General features: G+C 38.1%; 1 protein-coding gene across 5 annotated transcripts in view; it reads left to right on the forward strand.

The window, feature by feature from the left end:
- The first annotated feature begins 2,515 nt into the window (after positions 1–2,515).
- Positions 2,516–23,612, forward strand: part of WDR17 (WD repeat domain 17) — a 51,843-nt gene continuing 30,746 nt past the window's right edge. For 3 of the 5 annotated variants that reach the window (XM_061992895.1, XM_061992896.1, XM_061992897.1), the window contains exons 1-4: positions 11,699–11,821; positions 12,834–13,017; positions 16,394–16,624; positions 23,279–23,530. In XM_061992895.1, the coding sequence (XP_061848879.1) occupies positions 11,699–11,821; positions 12,834–13,017; positions 16,394–16,624; positions 23,279–23,530 (790 nt within the window). Of the gene's footprint in view, positions 2,597–11,692; positions 11,822–12,833; positions 13,018–16,393; positions 16,625–23,278; positions 23,531–23,612 lie in introns of those variants that run through there. The other 2 variants (XM_061992892.1, XM_061992894.1) reach the window with 2 other exon arrangements.

Genomic DNA, 23,612 nt, shown 5'->3' on the forward strand with positions numbered 1-23,612 from the left:
ACATAAAAGTACAAAAATGCTGACCTAGATGTACCAACTGGACTTTATGTGAAGTGCATATTAAGTTATTTATAAAATATTCAATAAGAAAAAGTTTAATCACAAAAAAAATAAGGAATAGAATACTTTTAGGTTTTTCATATTTTTATGGTAATATTTAGCATGTGAAGTTTTATTCATTCTCCACTGGAGTATTATTGTACCTGTAGTATAATAAAGTTTCCAGCAGTTGCAGATGAATCATAGAATATAAGGGACCCACAATTTGCAGCTACTAGTCTTTCTTGTCTCTGTTTTTCAAGTATAACTTAGAACAAAGTTTTTTACTTTATTTACAGTTAACAGACCATTTTTAGCAGTTTAAGTTCCTTTTGCTATCCTGTGAAGATTTTAATGGTGTCTGTACCTTTGACCTGTAGATACCACCAGTTTATTGAAAGCATAATACGCTAGCCATATTAATTTAGCCCATGCTTCCCTGATAATCCTGAAACTAAATGTGAACCATGGTGTTAGTCTCTCTTGAGACTGATTGTTCTAACAGGTTGCTTTTGAGACTAGAAAATTCAGTTAACCTGTATTGCAGAACAGCTGTAGGTATAAAAGAAAGAAATTTGTTACTGTTGAACTGCATGCATTGCTTTGCTTAAGATTCTGAATGATACTATGTGCCCTTTTAGAGACACAAGAGAAGCCCCCAAGCAAAGGGTTTCCTAAATGTGCTAGTATTAATTTATTTGAAACTGTGATTTTTGGGGTGTAACAAACAGTAATATTGTGGATATGGTTTGTTTAGCAAACTGTAAAATTTTTGTTCATGGGAGTGGTATGTCTGTAAAGTTTGTATCATTTAGTCATAGACCATGTATATGATCAGTCATTTCTTCAGCTGTATGAAGAAGTAATGTGTTTGAAGTAACTCCACATTTCCTATTTAGTTTGTGAGACCATGCCAGGTGGTATACTTTGCATTGTTTCTGTTTGAGCTGAAGGCTCAAAGGGCAAGGAATCTGAAAAATCTCAGCAATATGGCGGAAAGTTCCTCTGTATGTTCTTGTGTATGTATCTGTTTATCTGGAGCACTGTATAACCACAAAAAAAACCCTGCTAATGTGGGAATGCTACTTGCCATAAACATAGTGGGTGTCCTGATTTAAATTTTTATTATGTATGTGTGTGGTGTGGTGTGTGTTGTTTGTTTTTTTTTTTTCTTTTGTGTGTCATGATTTCTGAGTAAGAGATTGGGAAGGAAAAGTACTGTTGTTTTTATTTATTTCCCTGCTGTGTATGTGAGAATGTAGCTTGCTTATACAATAGCCTTAATGGAAGGTACGGGTGCCAGAATAGGACTGGTAATGACACTGAATTACTCTTTGGAAACAGTGAGTAATGTTGACCACTAACTCCAAGTTAGTATCTGATACATCAAGCTTCTCCTTTTCCTACTTTGGCTTGTTTATTTTTTGATTAAACAGGTCTTAACATTTGCATTTATTGTACTATGAATTTCTTAATAAACTGAGATTATTTTATGTCTTCATAATCTCTGTGGATTTCATGGTTGCTGCAGCTGTGCAGTCAGGAAGATTTGTATGATAATATCTCTTGAACAGCACAGCTGATGAAGCGTGCTGCTGCGGTACTGAATTGTGGTGTGAGCAATACAGCTTTGATTCTTGTTTTTACCTATTATTTTCGTTGGTATAATGCACTGTGAAATCTGATAAGAAACTTGGGAGCATACCAGAAAAGGGTAACTAGCTGCAGAAAGAATAAATACAGTCAGATACAGTCTCCTGAGGAAGAGAAAATAACTAGATGCATTCTGACAAATTAGTGAAAATTGGGCTTTTAAAATTCCCCAGCCAGTGCTGATGACAGTAACTGATCCCATCAGACTTTGCTAGCTGCAGAAAAAGAGATGCAGATCTTTTTCTTCCTGTTTTTCTCTTTTTTAAAAAAAATGTTAAACATAAGATATTCAGCACTTGCGATAATTGTGGCTCCTCCTACTTTGCCAGTTGAAACCCCTCCCTGCATAACCAAAACGCTTCACTCCCCATGATTCTGAAGGTATTTTACATTTCAATACCAGCTTTTATGCACTGAAGCACATTTCTTACAGGCAGTACATGTGAAAAAAAAGAAAGATGAAAATTTTTTTAGGAGACAAATAAGAATGACTCAAACAGCATCTAATTTTCAGGGCTCAGAAGCACTGTAAAATAAATCTTGAAGCGCTAACCTGCTTTACTTAAAAATACTGGAATATGTAATTTAGTAATTGTTTTAGTGTTGATTTTTTATTTTCTAGTTCAGAACCCAATACATATAGCATTTAAATTGCTGCTAAAAATATTTCAGGTTATGTATTTATTAATGTAAAATTTATTAATGTAGAATCATGTCACAGAGTTCAGATCTGATTTTTGAGTAGCTTGTTGTAGTGTTAAATAAATTTTAGCACAGGTCTCATTATACTTACATGTGTTCAGGTTCTGTATTTTTTATTTCAACTGTGCCTTCTGTCATGGCTTGGATGACTTATATTTCCCAGTGGTTTGATGAAGATGATTGGTACGAAGGACAACAAAGAGTAAGAATTTCTTAAATTATTATTTTATCTTCCTTTATATTTTTCTTATTTAACTCTCTGTTTATTCTATTACTAGTATCAAAAGTAATATTCTCATAGTGGTGCTAAGAAGGGGTTTAGTAGTTTTAATATGAGATCTTGACTCATAGATGAGCACATCTAAATTGAGTTTCTTGAAAGTTAATGTTGCTAGCTGGATAAAAGATACTCTAAGCTTGATAATCATGTGCTTGCATTTTTTAGGTTGCATAATTTAATGAGTTGTAATTCTCTATTATGTAATGAGAGAAATTAAACAATTTTATTATATTAGGAGAGATTAATATATTATGCATGGAGTAAATTAATGTAAAGAAAAATATTTGGAAGGTGGAAATTAAACTATGTGAATTTAACAAGTTGTGCCTTGGATATCTGTATAGTTTTATTAACATTTTTCCAAGGAAGAGGAGTTGTTACTATAGCAACATATGCAGGATACCTTGAATTTTTTTTGACTGCATGCCTTGGGCAAACTTGATTGACTGCTGTTTTCATAGATTTATGATAGGAAGTGACTGTCCCATTTCTTTCACTGTATCAAACTCCTTTATGTAACCATATATTTCTGTATCTTCTGTTTCTCATTTTGATAGCATATTCTCAGCTAACAAATCAGAATACAGGAGAGGCTACTGAAGCAAGTAACCAACAACTGCTTTATTTTATTATTGTGTATTAGTTGGTAATGCTAGTTATGTGCTCCTAAGTATTAAAAACTAGCAAATTTCACTATTTTTCTGCTGTTCTCATTTTACATATCACTTATGATGGGATTGTTTCAGATATGGAATTATCTTTTAATAGCCGCTCATTGGAGATTCAAGTGTGAGAAGTGTCAAGAGGTAACTTTGTTTGAAATTAGAAATGTCTTGGCATTTTCCTAGCAGAAAAGCAATCTTCTGGTGATTGTAGTAGCTCTGGGCTGGAAGATGAGAACAAAGTTCTTATGGAAGCTCTTTTATCCTGAGATAAGACATGGTTGTATGTATTTCTTTGTACTATATACGTGTTTGAAAACTAGAGTTCTGGTACCATATGACTAACCAATACTCTATAGATCACAATTTTGTTACCATTGCTGCATGTAATGTCTTATGTTGATTAGATGTGTAGTTCAACATTACTGGTGATGTATTGTTACAAATACCAGCATTCCTCCATTATCTTCAAGATTTCCATATTAAAGTTGCACAATATGGGATATTCTAGTTAAACTGTACAAGTAGTCATAGTCAAGACAGTCAAACCCACTACTCTGTATGACTTTGAAAGCTGTTAGGATTTTTTTAATTTTAATTTTTTGTAAAATACAATCTTGGGCTATGATTTCATATCCAAACTTTTCCCAAACTTCAGTGAGAGGTCCATAGCTTCTTCCCTTGAGAAGACAGAGATACTGTCGTTAAATCAATTGTAATGGTAACTTGACTCAGAGTTTATTGTGGAGGTTTAAAATAACTGTGAACACTAGTAGACCACTATTCATTTCAAATAATCTTTTAAATAGTGTTCTTCCTCTAACCAGCATCTGGATAACTGAATGTACTAATGTTGAACACTTGCTAGGTTATCAGTAGTTAGGAAATACCATCTGCAAATGCTGATTGCATGAGTCTAGCTGAGGCTTCTGCTGTTCTCAGATGTTCTTGCTGAAATTCAAAGCCTCATCCAAGGCATTTTTTTGTTGCCTTTTGATTATACAGGAGCCACAGTTTATTTGTGTGCCATGAATTGTATGCAAAACCAGAAAAAACCTTTCTGATTTTCACAGACAAGCACACAAAGTATCTATATATTGCTCAGTGGTAAACTAGCAACCAGCCTGACACTTCAACAAGCAATAGTCTATCTACATTAAATTCTGCTGGGGAAGGATGAAGGATTTAACTTTTGTTTAGAGTAGTACATGCATTAACCTTCATAACTGTTCTATGCTATTCTAGGTTGTCGTGGTTTGGCCCAGCCAGCACAGCAGCACCACGACAGTTTCTCATTCGGTGCCCCCATTCACCCCTACCCTCGTTAGGATGGCAGCGAAATGGGAATAAAAAGATAAGCTAGGATGCTGTGGATTAAGACAGGGGCAGGGAGGGCTCACTGCCAATTACAGTTCCAGGCAAAACAGACTCCAGTACTCGACTTGGAGAGGAAATTAGGAAAGTTTTTTTCTACAAGAAACAGAACGGAATAAAAACAAAAAGGGAGTAGGATGATGAGAAAATTACAACCAGCACTTTCAGATCTCCCTCCCCCATTCCTCCTTTCTTCCTGGGTCAAGCTGACTGCTCCCAATATCTCTACCTCCTCCCTGTTCAATGGCTCAGGGGGAGGTAAGGAATGGTGGATGTGGTCAATCTCTCACAGATGGGCTCTGCCACTTCTGTCTTCTCAGATGAGGATGACTCCTGGCATTTTTCCCCTGTTCCAACACAGGGTTCCTCCCCCAAGACACAGTCCTTAATGAACGTCTGTGGTGTGGATTGTTCCCAACAGCTGCGGCTTCTGCCAATACAGGGTCCCTCACATGGGATGCAGTCCTTGATGAATATCTGTGGCGTGGATTCTTTGCCACAGTTGCAGTTTCTGCAGTTACAGGGTCCCTCTCTCAGGACAAAGCCTCTTCTGGCATAAGTTTAATGAGCTGCTTTGTCTTACGTTCTTCCCCACAGTTACATCTGTGGATATTGGGTCCCTTCCTCTGAACACAACCTCTTCTGGCCATAGTTTTAAAGAGGAAAATCACTGTCCCTGGCTCGGGGTCTGTAGTGAAGTGCTTGGGTCCTTCCCATGGGACACGGCCTCCTTTGGCCATAGTCACTGTCCCTGGCTCAGAGCCTTTAATGAAGTGAATTGCTGAAAGCTTTAGCAAAATGAGTCTCTGCCCCTGATATGGGGTCATTATCAAAATGAGTCTCTACCGCTGATGATTGCATATCTACTAATTTGCTCAGGTCATACAGCATATGGACCATAATCACTAACAGTATAAGCATATGTTATTGGTTGCACTTCATGGTTATAAATTTATGAGTATTTCTAACATGCATGCACACCCCTTGATTGTTAAAAGCTACTAAAGGATGGATTTAACAAGCTGTTATTATTCTATAAATACTGTTTTAGTAAAATTGGGAAATAAAATGAGCAATGAAATACACTCTGCTGAAGCAGAGGAAAAAGAGTTAGGTTAAAATTAAAATGGTGCCTGTTAAAGAGCTGAAGTTGCCAGGCTACTGACTGCTGTTTTGTGCGTGTGTGGTGCGACACAATCCTCAGTCTTTTCTCCTGCATCCTTTAGTAACTACATTATTCTGTGAACATCAAAGTTTAGTTCCTTGATCTGTCAAGTAAAGTGATTTCATTCTACAACCACAGCAAGACTTTGCATTTTTTAGGGGAACAGCAAGGTATTGGAATGAACATGGAAATTCTTAAGTGATTTACAGAAAATGATACCTATACTAAGGTAGGGTTTATTAGGCATTTGTCTTTAAGGTATTGATGTTTAGCCATGTCCATGTATATAGACCATTCAGTTGTTATTTTAAAAAATATGAACTCTAAGGTATAATTTTTTTTTCTTTTTCTATATTTAGCAACAAGGACTTAAAATGTTGCTACTCATGCCAATTGAAAAGAAAGATTTTTCTTGCCCTCTGTCTTCCCTTCATCTCCTTGGAAACTGTGGGTATCCTTTGATAGCTTTCTCAGAATGGTATTCAGTTTTTACATGCACAGGGTTTTTTCAGTGTATGCAGAGTCCAGGATAATTACTTATACATCCCTTATTTTGAAATGCTTTTTATAACAAAGTATGAAAAATCTCCATTGTATAAAAATGCAATGTGTGTGAAATTACCTGTATATATAGTTTATATACTGCATTTCTAATTTTCTGCGATTTTACCCAGGCAGTTCTGGTGAATGCTACTTTTTCCCCTGTTCAACAGAAATCTGTAATGTCTGGAAAGATCTGCAGGAAACTGCTTTTCATGCATGATACTTTCAAATCAGTATCCCACACAATTGTAATTGCTTGTTCTAGATACTGTTGTACTGAATTTCCAAGTAAATGCTTCTTAATGATAATATTTTTGTTGAACAGTATATTACTGATTACAAGGAGCAGGAAATAGAAACAAGTTTAAACCAGCACATACTAGTAATTAAAGTGCAAATTCCTTTCTGTAATATAGATCAGAATATACATATACATTAAAAAAATCTAGATGAAGAATCAAAGTTTAGTAATGCTTCTTAAGCATGATTTTTTAACTGAGTGAAATAATGATACATCACAAAGCAGCATTTTTCATCGAAATATTCATCTGATTCAGGAGACATTTTCCTTGACGATCAGACATTAAGAAAAATAGTATGTTATCAAAGAAATTGTTTTAAATGAAACTTGTGAATGAGGCTTTTATTGGTGAATTTCATAAAATATTAAAGTTACTTTTTATCTTTAATACAAATGTATAACAAAGACAAGACAAATGTGTTCTTCTGATTCAAATACAGTACTTAATATGACATATAGAGTAGTACTTATAGAAATACAATTATAACCAGGCTAAAATACTTTTGTAGCCATTTGATGACAATGATTTTTAGTCATGATGAATCTAGCCTGAATTGTAATCAGTGACATATGCATTTGGAAACCATTAAAATAGCCTAAACTGTGCAGATGTCCTGATGGCATGAAAAAAAAAATGATATAAAAGCCTCATCATTGTTAATCAGCTGCATGAACATGGAAATAGTAGTGGAACTATCTCCAGACCCAAAGTATTAATCTTGTTTTGTGTGACAATGGTAATTGTAAAGCCAGTGTAGAGAACTTTGTCCTTTTTTTTTCTATATTTCAGGGCTTAAGCTTGAAATCCTCCTTGTTCTCAGTTACTTAGAACAGTGTTTTCCTACAGACTATTTTAAATAGTCACAAGTAACTTCTGTCTTTCATATCAAGGCAAAACAAAAGATGCACTGAATATATTAACAGAAAGCAAATCCTTTGTTATCTGAAAGGAACATTTGTTAAATTCTGTTTTGGCATCTGTAAAAGATCTGAACTTCGCAGCCAACTTTATCTGTAATTAAACCAAAATTAAACAAGATTTAAGGTAATACTTTCTTACAGATGAAACTTTATCAAATCAGAAACCTCTCCCATATGAGAAAGTAAGGAAGAGAATCTGTAGAAGATGAGACAAATCTGTTATCAATGTGAAATAAATATTTGCGCACTCTTAGTGTCTAAAAAGATGTTAACTTTTAACCAATTTTGTGCGCAGTAAACCTACAAACTAAACCTATGGTAGTCCAATATTGTACACTTAATTCTCCTTTTCTTCACCATGGCTTTTTATGTCCCTTATCTGTTTGCTGACACACCTAGTGTTTTAACCATAATTTTTCCCTGCAATGAACAGCAGAATGCAAGAGTTCTGGTTCCAGGTATTATTCTCCATTTTAGTAAATTACCTGATCATTTGGATGACTTTAATTTCAGAAAAAGTTGTTTTTAATGATTCTGGTTATTTTTTACTTGTGACTGGAAAAAGAATGTATTGCAGTTCTGAATGCCCCACATCCAAGTATTTCTGACTATGTGTGACTGATACTTCAGTTGCACAGAAGAGACCTCTGTAATTTTTAACTTTACTCAATAGTAAAAGAATACTAAACAGCAAAATCATCATATTATGATGGTGACGATGATGATGTTGATGATTCTTTAAAGTAAGTTTCTTTATGTGGGACTTGTCATTTATAACATGAGATGGATTGCAAATGAACTGCAAGGTGATGTAATTTATAGAACTGGTCTCTCGAGAATCTCTAATTTATTTCCTGTAGAAATCTGGAGAATGAATATTGTTGGCAGAGAGACAGGAAGTCTAGTAGCCAAAGCACTAGCCTGTGTCAGAGTTGTATCATGTTTTTCAGTATATTTCTGTTCTGTTGTTGTACAGTCTCTTTTACCAAAATTTTCAGAGGTTAAACATAGCTGTTCATTTTCTTTAAGCATTTAGAACTTGGTCAGAACCTTTAAGCACTGTAACTACAGTCAGTGATATCTTTGAGGTGATTTGTCCTAAATCTGATCCTAATCTTCTGCTAAAAAAGCACCCAAAGGAAATTTCTCTGAATGATTTTTTTTTTTTTTTAAATTTCTCGCTTTTCAAAGTGAGAGAAAATTACAATCTCATGGAGGTTCCTTCTTATATTTATTATTTTCTATTTATCTGCCAAGTAGATAATCCAAGCCAATAAGAAAAATGGAAGGTAAAGTTGATCGTTCAACTTCATTTTCATCCCTTGAATATATGCATTAAATGATATTTTATTAATATAATAAGCTTTTAGTCAATATTGACTGATAGGTTCCCTTTGGTACCTAGGTCATTATTAACACAACTGTACAGTTTTTTTGATGTCTGCTTTAATAGCACGGTCACTCAGAAAACTGTTTCCTCCTCCATACAGTTGATATCAAGTACATGAAGAGCAATATGCAGACAACCTCTCTTTTCTAAAGGTGTTATACAGCAATGCCTTGCATAAACAACCCTTCTTAATCAACAGTTGCTCCTTCAAAATATTTGATTGCATTTAACGTTTCCTCTTTTCTTTTTAATTCCCTTTGTTTTCAACTTGAAAATGTATCTAATAACACTTGGCAAATTAAACATCTCTCCTTGTCTTTAAAAATTACAGTTGCAACTCTTTGACCTAAAGATCCCATCCTTCTCACTCCATGTAATGTTTTCCTGCATATGTCCCACAGTCCAGTAATCTATCCACAGTATAAATGTGTCCTTAAGTGACACATTCTATAATATAGTTGGACGAGTAAATATTTATGTCCAAACCTTACCATAGCCCATGCTGAAGCATTCAGTGTTATGGGAAAATTCTGCTGTCCTTCACCAATCTGCCCAAGATTCTTTGCTTCAGGAGCTCTTGCTGAGCACATAAAACTGTTTTCCTGTATTAGGATTCTGCTGCTAGCCCAGCTGAAGACATATGTATGAAGAGGTTTCAGCTATGGGTTAACTAAATATCCTGTGTATGGGTTGTACTTTGTCATGCTTACAGAGCCTTGTTTGGATTTATATATCTTCTATGCTGAAGTGGTGAATCCTTGTTGCAGCTATTTAGACCTTATTCTGCCATGTGGATCAGCACACTGTGATCCACCTAGTCATCCTTGTCAACTTCAGCTGTAAGTGTTTGGCCACTGGAGCATTCTGTGATGGTGGTAAAACTACAATTATTTCTGCAGCTTGATGGGACAGGCATTGCAGCAGTTTTCAGCTGGCTTGAACCTGGGACTTTTTTATCACATGAAGACTGGTTTCTGTGTGATGTCCTTCCCTACTAGTCTGCCATAAATAAATGGAACAACACTCCTTTGGAACATTTTATTAAGTGTCAAAGCGGTTGAGGTCGGAAGGGACCTCTGGAGGTTATTTTGTACAACCCCCCCAGGAGTAAAGTTTTAACAATATGTTTGAAAATGTGTGCGTTCTTGGTCATAGTAGAGTATGCTTGCTTGCTTACTCCTCTGCTCACACCAGCCACGATGGGATGGGGAAGAGAAAAGCTACTGAAGGCCTCATGTCCCTGAAGACAGGGAGGGCTCTCTCACCACTTACAGTCCTGGGTGAAACAGGCAAGACTACTCTATGTGGGGAAGAAAACAAAACTTATTTAATCCACCATCAATTAAAAGTATAATAATTAGAAAGCAAAACTGAGTAAGATGATGAGGGAAAGTACAACCTCCCCTTTAAGACCACTTTTCCCCCACCTTTTCCCTCTTCCTAGGCTCAGGCACCTGATCGTGGTGTCTCTACTTCTTCCCCCTCAGCTACACAATGAAGTGGGGAACAAAGGTTTCAGTCCATCCTTTCCCAATGGCTCCTGCTGCTTGTCTCACCTCAGTGCAGGTGGACTCATTGCCAGTCCTTCCACTGCTCCAGTGCAGGGTGCCTCAAATGTCCAGCAGTCCTGCATGAACCTTTCAGAGGTGTGTCTGTCTCATGGGCTGGAGCTCCTCGACAACTGCTCCTGTGTGGGTCTCTTCTGCAGCCACTCCTTGCCCCAGCACAGCTTGCTCCAGGTCTACCTCCCCACACAGTCTGGCCCCTCTGAGCACAGTCACCTTCTGTGGTGTGGGATCCTCTTGGAGTTGCTGGAGTGCTTCAGTTCCATTGTTGCCCTCTGTAGTTTGCAGAGGGACAGTCTGCTTTCTCACCACAGGCTGCAGGGCAGTTTCTGATCTGGCGCACCTTCTCCTCTCCTCCCTTTCTGACTTTGGGGTCTACATAGTCACCTCCATCTTGTCCCACTCCTTTCACCACCTTCTCCCACTATAGATTTCTGTTCTTAAATAGTGATGGCAGTGGTGGGTCCATCTTAGAGCCAGGGGAAGTTTTGAGATCTCTTTATGAGGGCCAGGACTGAAGCCCCTTCCCACTGTTACCAAGCAAAATGCAATTCCACATAAACCCAGCAAGTTTCTCAAAACAGGGTGATAATATAGTAGTGCTTAGTTGTTCTATGCAAGTGGTTGAAGAGCTTTTTAGGCATTGCTTAACTTGCTTGAAACAAATGTATTAGAGTATGGTTTATTTTGTCCATCTGTCTGGGTGGGATGAAGGGAAGAGAGCAGAGAGGGCATTACACTGTGATGTAGACAGTGTTGAACCATACTGCAGAAGAAAATGGAAGTGATGAAGAATATCTTCAGCTACTACAAATCAAGAGCTATTCAAGTTTTCCTGTGCTGTCTCTCCCCTTTTTTTTTTTCCCAAATGGACTCTTGTGAATGATATTTTTGTAGCACTGAAGCCTCTAAACATCTGCTTGGCATTATTTCAGGTACATTCATTTGTACCTCATAAACACGAGATGTTGCTATTAAAAGATAAGGGCTAGCTATATCTTATGGTACAAATGTGTATGTTACTTATGGGAACAAAAGTTTATCATTCTCTTGCTTAGTGTTGTCTTTTCATACTGTAATGAATTTCTGTATTAAAGGCAAAAATGTCACATGTTAAACAAGTGGGACTTCTAGCTGCTGGATGTCAGCCATGGAACAAGGATGTATGTGCTGCTAGTGGGGACAGATTTGCCTACTGTGCTACCCTTGCTATTTATATTTATCAGGTAAGATTATGTTTATTTAACACACTAGTTACATTTCTGCATTGTTGTCTGTCTCACTTGGAACCTTTTCAAGAAACATTTATGCAATGCTTTTGGAAGTATGACTGCTGCTGAGAAGATATCTGTATAAAGCTCAATCTCATCATTCAAGATAGACCTTACCAATTGTTTTTTCTTCTTGTTACAGCTAATGGAAAAGATTGTTGTACACTTTATATTTGAAGTTGTATGTGTCAGAATTTTTCATAAAAGATAGGTTCTCAATACAACAAACAGTGAGATGAATGAAGTGCACCGATAAAAGAGCAGGTTCTTAGAGAAATGAAGCAATTTCTTGCTTTCATTTGAAACTGTAGTGTGAAAGTAGTCTTTTGAAGTAGTTTAATCCACTGCAAAATTGTTGATTCAATGGCCCACCTGTCCTTGTTTTGGAACAAGTTATTACTTCATTTCTGAATTGGTAAGCATTGTGATCTTTTTTTTTAGACTTTGAAATATGTCAGGAAGTGAGTCTTTTTAGCTTCATGAGTTATCACTATTAGGATTAAAATTAAATTTACAGTGTCAGGTTTGGGCATTTGTGGGGTTTTTTTTGGTTTTTTTTTAATTGCACTAAAGGATTTAAGTAATTAGAAGGATTTCAAAGTTATTTTCATATTCTCTCCTGTTTAACCTCTTTCAGATTACGAAATAGTTTTCACTATGCCTATAAATAAAGCATTTTAGGATTATGTTTGAGTGCATTTATTGATGGAATAAATAGTTTATAAGTGACAAGATAATAGACTATGATAATACTGGTTAAACTAATTGAATATTTAAAAATTTTTCCATCCAAGTCAAACTTAAGAGAATTGAATTTATTGAAATGTCAGGTACTGATAACTGTTAAATTCACTATTAATTCAGCTGTAAGTCTACTACTGTTATAGGAACTATTTTCCAATTGAATAGTATGTAAAGCAACTTCAGAAAATATGTATTTCTACACTGAATTTTACTTTTTGTTTAGCTGGATCATCGATACAATGAATTCAAGCTCCAGGCAATTATGTCTGAGCATAAGAAGACGATCACCGCCATATCTTGGTGTCCACACAATCCTGATGTGTTTGCAAGTGCCAGTGCAGATAGTTTAGTCATTATTTGGAATGTGACAAAACAGAAAGCTGTGGCCAAGCTGGACAATACAAAAGGTATTTCAGACATGGAGATCTGTTTGATCCATACAGCTTTTTCATCTACAGGTATCCAAAATGCTTTATATAAACTCTATATTGTTGGTAGGCCAGAGGTTTAACCATTGCATAGCACAATATTATTGTCAGATTTATTGCAGTTCATTTGAGAAAATGATGATAGTGTATTTGAGTAAATTCCTCTTGTTGTGGTTTAGGCCCATCCAGGGACAGAAGACCATGAGTAGACTCAAGTACCACAGATTTGAGATTTCCTAAAGGGCAGGGAGGGCTTAATTGTTGCTTATGGTCCTCGACAAAATAGACCAGGCTACTCAGCTTGGGGAAGAAAACAGAAAATAATTTAATCTACCACTAGCCAAAACATAACCGTAAAACCCCAAAACATAACAAACAGGATACAACAGAGTGGTAAAATGACGAAGAGCACAACCAGCCCTTTAAGATCACCTCCTCCCCTCTTCCCGGGCTCAGAGCTCTGATCCCGGTGTCTTTTTCTCCTGTGCTGAATGGCTCAAGGGGGCAGGGAATGAGGGCTTCAGTCAGTCTATTCCTGATGTTTTCTGCCATTTATCTCTCCTCAGGGCAGGTGGGCTCCTCGCTGGTCATCCCTGCTCCTCCACAGGAACCCCTCACACACCTGGCAGCCCTGCACAGACTGCTCTGCTGTGTGTTAATCCCAAAGGCTGCAGCTCCTCTCTGCCTCTCATATGGGTCTGCTCTGCAGCGCGCAGGCTCTCCAGCATGGCCTGCCCCATGGCTGCCTCCCCACACAGTCCCTCACCCATCCAGGCACGCTCACCTGGAGCTGCTGGTGGCTCTCAGTCCTGCCATTGCCCTCCATGGGTTGCAGGGGCACAGCCTGTGTTCTCACCATGGGTTGCAGAGATGCTCCAGAGGAGACTCAACAAACCATCTGGGCAGCCTGTTCCAGTGCTCCATCACCTTCACAGTAAAGAAGTTATTCCTTATGTTTCTTTGGAACCACTTATGTTCTATCTTTTACCCATTGCCCATTGTCCTATCATTGGATATCATTGAGGAGATCCTAGCTCCATCCTCCTGACACCCACCCTTTACATATATGTTGTCATGGTTTGACATGATAGCCTTTTCTGGTAAGGGGGAAGGGGCTGTAAAGATGGCTCCTGTAAGAAGTTGCTCGCAACTCTCCCCGGCTCAGAGCCAGACCCACTTCTGGGGCTGAGCCAATTAGACGCCTCCATGATCACTTTTTTAAGAAGCCGGAAGGGGAGGTCTCTTCCTCCATTTTTTTTTCCTTCTTCTGCCCTTCTTCCTTCTTCTGGCTGGTGGTGGTGCAAGGAGTAGGAACGGTGAGAGAAACAACCATGAGGACTTCAAGGTCAGTGATGAAAGAGAGGAGGAGGTGTGCTGGAGCAGAGACTCCCCTGCATTCTACAGAGAGGACTGGTGAAGCTGAGATTTATTTTCATTTCTTTAAAGACCCCGCATCAGCGGTAGAGACTCATTTTGATAATGAGCCCGCATCAGGGGCAGAGACTTATTTTGCTAAAGCTGACCCCGGACCAGGGGCAGCGATTCACTTCATTAAAGGCCCTGAGCCAGGGGCAGTGATTTTGGCCGGAGGAGGCCATGTCCCAAAGAAGGGACCCAATATCCACAGCTGCAACTTTGGGGAGGAATCCACGACAAAGCAGCTCATTAAACTTATGCGCAGAAGAGGCCTTGTCCTGAGAGAGGGACCCTGTATCGGCAGAAGCCGCAGCTGCTGGGAACAACCCACACCAGAGAAGTTTATTAAGGACTGTGTTCCAGGGGAGGAACCCCGTGTTGAAGCAGGGGGAGAATGCCAGGAGTCGTCCTCATCTGAGAAGACAGAAGTGGCAGAGCCCATCTGTGAGAGACTGACCACATTCCCCACTCCCTGCCCCCCTGAGCCATTGAGGGGGGAGGAGGTAGAGATATCAGGAGCAGTGAGCTGGGCTCAGGAAGAAAGGAGGGATGGGGGAGGGAGATCTTAAAGTGCTGGTTGTAATTTTCTCATTATCCTACTCCCTTTTTTTTTTTTTTTTTTTGCTTTTATTCTGTTCTGTTTCTTGTAGAATAATCTTTCCTACTTTCCTCTCTAAGTTGAGTACTAGAGTCTGTTTTGCCCAGAACCATAATTGGCAGCGAGCCCTCCCTGCTCTTGTCTCAATCCACAACAATCTTGCTTATCTTTTTACTCCCATTTCGCTGGGGCCTCTGCCATCCTAACGAGGGTGGGGGTGAATGGGGGCACCAAGCGAGAGACTGTCATGGTGCTGCTGTTCTAGCTGGCCAAACCACGACATATGTAAACATTCATAAGATCACCCCTCAGTCTCTTCTTCTCAAAGCTAAAGAGCCTCAGCTCCCTCAGCCTTTCACCTTAAGGGAGATGCTCCATTCCCTTAATTGTCTTGGTGGCCCTGCGCTGAACTCTCTACAGCAGTTCCCTGTCCTCTTGAACTGAAAGGTCCAGAACTGGACACAATATTCCAGATGTGGTCTCATGATGGCAGAGTAGGGGGGGAGGAGAACCTCTCTCTACCTACTGCCCACAGCCCTTCTAATACAGCCCAGGATGCCATTGGCCTTCTTGGCCATGAGGGCACATGGCTGGCTCATGGTCATCCTGCTGTCTACCAGGACACAACTAATGTTACTTTTAGTGTTTTTGACAGTGCCATATTCAAGTGTTTAATACAAACATATTTGAGTCTTCAACTTGAGGAGTTTCTCTTGCCATCATATATTCCTTCAGACACACATTATTAAGTTATGAGGATAATGAAGGCTGGAGATACTGACTTCAAAATCCTTAATCTGGCATGCCTACTGTTAGTTGTTAGGCAATTAAATTAAAACTGTCATACATCTAGAACAAAGCTATCAAGAGTTCCCTTTGGGTACAGAGCTAGCTTTCCAATTTTGTCACAAATATCTGCCTCTGTTATATTTATCTCTAAATTAAATTTCATTGTGTTTTGTAAAAATAGATATTTTTAAATTTTCAATATTTTACTTGCTTAGTAGCAAATAGAATTATGAATTAATATAAGTCTTGTTTACAGTATCAGGCTTATGCTTTTTCATAGCTGTGATTTTCTTTGGCACTAATAAGGTATAGGTCTCGTATATCCCATCAATGTGTTATTAAAATAATTTGGGAAATAATTCTGCTTCCCGCTTATGGATATGTATAGTTTACTTTTACACCGTAAGATGTCCACACAGTTCTATAAATTTCAGTCTAATCATTTTTATATAGAATAATTATTTCTACAGCTTTTCAAGACAATTGATACATTAAATACAATACATTAAATTTCATATCGTCATTCTTACAAGATATACTTGTATGTTTCAGGAATTCCTGCGTCACTTAGCTGGTGCTGGAATGCTGGTGATGCAGTTGCATTTGTGTCCCACAGAGGTCCATTGTACATTTGGACTATCTCAGGACCTGACAGCGGGGTAACTGTACACAGAGAGGCACATAGTTTCTTGTCAGATATCAGTCTGTTTAGATGGCATCCAAAGAAAAAAGGAAAAGTAGTATTTGGACATACTGATGGAAGCCTATCTATTTTTCAGCCAGGTAAAAACTGATATATTAATTATTATTTTTATATATATATATATATATATATATATATACATGTCTTGTCTCTATGTGTAATTCTGCACTTTTCACATGTATGTATGCATGTACATATACAAACTTATTCTTAGTTCATAATATTCCTATTCCTTCCATATCATAAAAATGTATTTTCTTAGATAAAAAGTGCAGAGCATTTTATTTGTATCTTCTCCCTTTGTGACCAAGATAACATTGCATTTTTTTCACAAGTACAATAAACTGCATTTTTATGGAATGGTAGCAGCCATGTTCTTCTACTGAACTATACTTCCCAGCAAGCTTGTTCTTCTGAATGGACTGACTTGAATCTTTTGCTTAGTCTTTTACTTTGCTTGCATTTATTCTAGAGTACTCTGCACTTTTTTGGACAGAATCATAGGACTGTAGAATCACAGAATGGTAGGGGTTGGAAGGGACCTTTAGAGATCATCTAGTCTGACCCCCTTGCTAAAGCAGATCCACCTAGATTAGGTTGCACAGGAACATGTCCAGACAGTTCTTGAAAACCTCCAAAGAAGGAGACTCTACAACCTCCCTGGGCAGCCTGTGCCAGGGCTCCCTCACCCTCAGGGTGAAAAAGTTTTCTCTTATGTTAAAGTGTAACATTTTCTGTTCCGGTTTATCCCCATCACCCCTAGGCTTGTCACTGGAGGCACCATCCTCTTAACAAACACTTTCTAAATCCCCACTTAGTCTTCTCTTCTCCAGGCTAAAAATCCCAAGGTCCCACAGCCTTTCCTCATAAGAGAGATGTTCCAGCCCCCTGATCATCTTGATGGCCTTCCACTGGACTCTCAGTAGAAACAGTAATCCAGATGAAACCTCACCAGGGCAGAGTACAGGGGGAGCAGAACCTCCCTCAACCTGCTGACCACACTCTTCTTGATGCATCCCAGGATGCCATTGGCCTTCTTGGCCACGAGGACACATTGCTGCCTCATGGTTAGATTATTGTTAAAAAGGACTTCCAGGTCTCTCTCTGCAGAGCTGCTCTTCAGCAGTTCAACCCCCAGCCTGTACTGGTGCTTTGGGTGGTTGCTTCCCAGATGCAGGACTCTGCACTTGTCCTTGTTGAACCTCATGAGGTTCCTCTCTGCCCAACTCTCAAGCCAGTCGAGATCCCGCTGAATGGCAGCACAGCCTTCTGGGGAATCAGCCAGTCCTCCCAGTTTGGTGTCATCAGGGAACTTGTTGAGAGTACAGTCTGTTCCCTCATCCAAGTTGTTGATGAAGATGTTGAACAAGACTGGCCTCAGAACCAGCACCTGTGGAACTCCACTGGCCACCACCCTCAGGGCTCTGTCATTCATCCAGTTCTTGATCCATCTGTTGTGGTTTGGCCCAGCTGGCACAGAAGCACTACAACAGTCTCTTGCTCACTGCCCCCCACCATTTGGATGGCGGAGGCCTCAGCAAAGTGGGAGGAAAAAGATAACCAAAGTTGTTGTGGATTGAGACAAGGGCAGGGAGGGCTCGCTGCCAATTACGGTTCCAGGCAAAACAGACTCCAGTACTTGACTCGGAAAGTAGGAAAGTTTACTATCTACAAGAAACAGAACAAAAGCAAAAAGGGAGTAGGATGATGAGAAAATTACAACCAGCACTTTAAGATCTCCCTCCCCCATCCCTCCTTTCTTCCTGGGCCCAGCTCACTGCTCCAGATATCTCTACCTCCTCCCTTCTGAACAGCTCGGCAAGACAGAGAATAGAGGATGTGGTCAGTCTCTCACAGATGGGCTCTGCCACTTCTGTCTTCTCAGATGAGGACGACTCCTTGCATTCTTCCCCTGCTCCAATACAAGGTCTTAATGACACAGTCCGTAATGAACTTCTCTGGTGTGGATTCTTTGCCACAGTTGCAGTTTCTGCAGATACAGGGTTTCTCACATGGGACACGACCTCTTCTGGCTATAATTTTAATGAGCTTCTTTGGCGTGGGTTCTTCCCAACAGTTGTAGCTTCTGTGAATATTGGGTCCCTTCCATGGGACATGGCCTCCTCCACCCATAGTTACTCCCCTTGGCATAGGGTCTTTAATGAAGACAATCACCGCCCCTGGTGCAAGGTCTGCTTTAGCAACATGAATCTCTGCCCCTGATATGGGGTCTTCAGTGAAATGCAAACAAATCTCAGCCTCACCATTCCTCTTCGCAGGAGGCAGGGGAGTCTCTGCTCCAGCAGACCTCCTCTCTTTCGTCACTGACCTTGGAGTCTGCATGGTTGCTTCTCTCACTCTTCCCACTCCTTGCACCATCACTAGCCAGAGAAGAAGAAGGGAACAGAAGAAAGAAATGAGAAGAAGCCTCCTCTTCTGGCTTCTTCTTAAAAAGTGATCATGAAAGTGTCTAATTGGCTTAGCCCCAGAAGTGGGTGTGGCTCAGAGCTGGGGAGAGTTTTGAGCAACTTCTTTCAGTAGCCATCTTTACAGCCCCTTCCTCCTTACCAGAAATGACTGTCATATCAAACCATGACACCACCTCACCATTCACTCATTCAACCTACACTGCCTGAGCTTTTCTGTGAAGATGTAATGGGAGACGATGTCAAAAGCCTTGCTGAAGTGAAGGTAGATGACATCTGCTCTCCCCTCATCTAGCCAGCCAGTTATACTCTCATAGAAGGCTACCAGGTTGGTCAAGCAGGATTTCTCTTTGGGGAATGTGTGTTGACTTCCCCTGACAATCATCTTTTCCTTCGTGTGTTTACAAATGACATCCAGGATGAGTTGTTCCATCACCTTTCCAGGAATGGTGGTGAATCTCATATCATGTTTCATACTATCATCATCTTTCTGATCTGCCAAAAACTGTATGGGAAAATATTTACCTCTTATGTCTGAAATCCACCTAGCACATTTGTGCATACTTTTAAAGTTGTCTTGTTGATAGGATTGTTGAGTTCTCTCAAAGTTTTCTACAGAGGCAGATATCTGTACTAGGTGGACTATTATTTTATCTCCAGTAAAAAGTGATTTTTAACTTTGGAAGAAAAGTTGTTCTTTAAATAATATGTTAATTTTATATAGTAGTATCCAACAGCCATGCAAAATTTCTTCTCCTTCAGTTTACTCTAAGTGGTATCACAGAGAACAGGTTCCTTTGCTTCTGTGCTGTTGACTGAATTAGTATTGGGAAAAGGAAATCTGTTTGAATATTATAACCTCTACATAGCTATGAAACTGACTTGTTGCTAAGTTTGTCTAAAATGATTTGAATATGAATATAAAAATAATAGGAAAAGGACCTAAAATTTAAAATTTATTTTCTGCAAATGCAAATAAAAAAACCTGAACACACTTCTTTTTGTGAAATGAATGTAAAGAACTTTTTTAGTCAAATAGGATTTTTATTTGATTTTATGTAACCAAAAAAAATGACTAAACTGCAGAGGTCTACTTATAAATCAATTGTCAGAACTGAGGAGCGAATTATACTGTGTGAGATAAATCAGTACAATAGATTCAAATCTTTTCAAGAAAAACTAATAATTGAAATACTGTAGATCAGCCATTCAAAGCCCAGACTTTCTTGCAGTAAGGAATTGAACAATTTGATTAAAAATATTTTATTCTTATAAATAAGATGACATTGAGCAGTGATAGTGACTTTGAAAGAACTCATACCAGTATTAATTTTCTTTTAACTTGCTTTCTTGACATTATTAGAAAAAGACAAAGAATTTTTAGGTAAAAAAAACGGATGGCTTTTGGTGAACAGATCATTAAACTATGTTTCAAAATTACGTAATATTGAGTAATAGGTGGGGTTGCTCTAATAAAATGTAAGTACCATTACTGTGGTTACATTTTCATGAATGACTGTAATACGTCTCTTAACATACAGATATAATTAAAGTTTCATATGAGGAAAGGCTATGTGAACTGGGGCTATTTAGTCTAGAAAAGAGGAGACTGAAGGAAGATCTTATTAACATTTACAAATATCTTAATGGTGGGTGTCAGGAGGTTGGGACATCCCTTTTTTCTATAGTAGCTAGCAACAAGACAAGGGGTAATGGGATGAAACTGGAACACAAAAAGTTCCATTTAAATATAAGAAAAAACTATTTTACTGAGAGAGTGATGGAGCAGTGTAACAGGCTGCTCAGAGGGGTTGTGGAGTCTCCTTCCTTGGAGGTCTTCAAGACCTCCCTGGACATGTTCCTGTGCGACTTGATCTAGGTGAACCTGCTTCTGCAGGGGAGTTGGACTAGATGATCTCTAAAGGTCCCTTCCAACCCCAACCATTCTATGATTCTATGATCTGAGTTATGTTTTATCAACTGCGTGTTTCTAGTTTGCAGTTTATAGTAAAATTTCATCTTACTTTTTTACTCAATAAAATTATAAATTTTAAAACAAGTTTTAAAAAACAACAAAGAGTAGAAGAAAGATTTTATTCTTTGGATCAATATAAGTCTTCTATTGAAAAAAAAAAAAAACGGGGGAGGAGAGTTGAGGAGATACACAAGGAATTCAAAACCACAACACGATAATAAATAGAAAGCTCATTTTTTGCTTTGAGATCTAAGTTCAGCCCTCCTCTACGCCATTTCAGAATGTGTTAAATGCCTGTTAGTGATAAACTAAGTTCCAGTCAAAGTGAAATCAATTGGGGAGGGTGGGGAAAGTCATATTCCTTACTTTTCAAGGTTTCAGTCCTTTTGTAGGATGTCCAGTAAATGCTACCTTGAGAAACCTGAACATCCACAAATTCCCATTAATTGCTTGAAAGTGATTTACTTGTGGGCTCTCGTCTCTCTCTTTAAGTGTGAGGCACTGCTGTATAATTAGTAGACTAAACTTATTTTAAATTATTTTTACTTACTTGAGGCTTTTCTTTTGGCCATATTTTTTTAATAACTCTAGATGTAGCAAAATCTTTACTATGAAGGAAAAATATGTTAGTATTGAAGATTAGTACCCTATTTTTAAAGAAATACAGCACAGTCATGTAGAGCCAAATGTTCTATACTAGTTTACCTTTCATTTGTTCTCTAAATAAGGACAGCTTGCTTAAGTGACCTGTGACTCAGCTACACGATTCACAGTGCTGATGTCTTCTTCTAATGGAAAATAAAATTTTATCAGTTAAGGTTTCCATGAGCTTTGCTTCTGGACTATTTTGTGAAGCACAGGCAAAACTTAATAGCTCCTAGATATCTATACTCACCCACCAGTTGATTGCACTTTCTTGCACTGAAGTGTTTGAATATGACTGGCTTTGATCACTCAAAGATTTTTTTGAGTTCTTTTTGAGTCTTTTTTTAGTTCTTGTAAAGCTAGTGGAAAGATGACTGTTTTGCTGGGTTGTCAGTTCTTGGTTTTCCTTTGAATGTTGATTTTCACACAATAATAAATCTGAATTGAAATGTAACCAGGAGATATTGTTAAAGAAAGTGGAATATCCACAGTTTTTGTCAAATTTGAAGTAGTTATCTGATCATTTTAATGTTGTTTTCCTACTGTTAATCCTGATGCTTCCAGAACAACAGCGCCTTTTTACTTGTCATATATACAAACAAATGGAATGGAGAAAACAGTTTATGCTATTAATTGTTAAGAAGCCTTACATTATTTCTGAAATTTCTGGTAATTGATTTATAAAGTTACTCTAGATACAAGGTGCACTAATAGTATTTTCTCTAAAAAATCATGAGAATTATTTTACTATTCAGAATGTTCCCCAGTGAACAAAAACTTTTCACCCTTTTTTAGTGTGTGCTGGAGTAGGCTTTGTTCCATATCAATCATTAAGGAATATATATGACAAATTAAATGTATTCTTTATTATCAAATTTAAAAATTAGGTTGAAAACTGAATAATGGAAGATGTCTATTCCTTATTTCTAGAAAGGGAGTACAAAATTAGTTTGGTTTTTTTTTAATACAAGATTACAAGTTCAAAAATACAGATCTGTGTTTTCATTCCTTTGGATTATACACTGTCTTATAAAACTAAGAGCCAGCTCTATGTAAAAACAAAAAGTGAGAAATAAACACAATGTCAAAAATTGTGGTTCTCAATAAAATGGATCATCCAGTGAAATGCCTTCTGTTATTCAGGTGTCAAACTAGATAGTGAATGAATTGTTGTGGCTTCAAAAATCTATGAACTCTTCTTAATTGCATGCATAGATTTTGACAAAAAAAGTCTAATGGCATTTGTTCATAAATACTTTATTGACTACCACCTTTTTTACCCTAGTTCATACTGCCTTTATTGTGCCTGTATTTGCTGTGATATGTGAGTTTCCTTATACTCAAGTGGACTTGCATTTTAGACTGTGCTTCATGCCTGTACTCCTGCAAATTGTTAGGACGATGTATATGATTCAACATATTTTTCTTCAGTGGAAAATTATGTTGTTAATCCTGACAGCTGTTTCTGTTTTCTGTTGTATAAAAATGAAAATTGGATCTGATGGAGCCAGAACTACTTTAAATAAAATATTGCAAAGCTGACTTCATTCCTGTCCCTGGTGAGGAGAGTGGAGCAGGGTACTAAAAATTTCAGGGAGAGCTAAAAATTCTGTTAGCAAACCTTGTAACTATTGAAAGGATATATTTGGTTTCATTTTGAAATAACTTGTTTTCTTGTGCCATTAAAGGTTCTAAAAATCAGAAACATGTCTTAAGACCAGAGTCTCTTGAAGGAACAGATGAAGAGGATCCAGTTACAGCGCTGGAGTGGGATCCTTTGTCAACTGACTACCTTCTTGTTGCTAATTTACATAATGGCATTCGACTACTTGATTCTGAATCTCTGTCCTGTGTCACAACTTTTAATTTTCCCAGTGCAGCAGCATCTGTTCAGTGTTTAGCCTGGGTTTCTAGTGCACCTGGAATGTTTATAACTGGAGGTAAGCCTTGTGTTTCCTTATTCATACAAAGGCAATATATATAGGAGTAAGTCTTCAAAATTGATACTTCATTTGATCTTTC

This window comes from Colius striatus, chromosome 3 (assembly GCF_028858725.1).
Source record: "Colius striatus isolate bColStr4 chromosome 3, bColStr4.1.hap1, whole genome shotgun sequence".
Classification (NCBI taxonomy): Eukaryota; Metazoa; Chordata; class Aves; order Coliiformes; family Coliidae; genus Colius; species Colius striatus.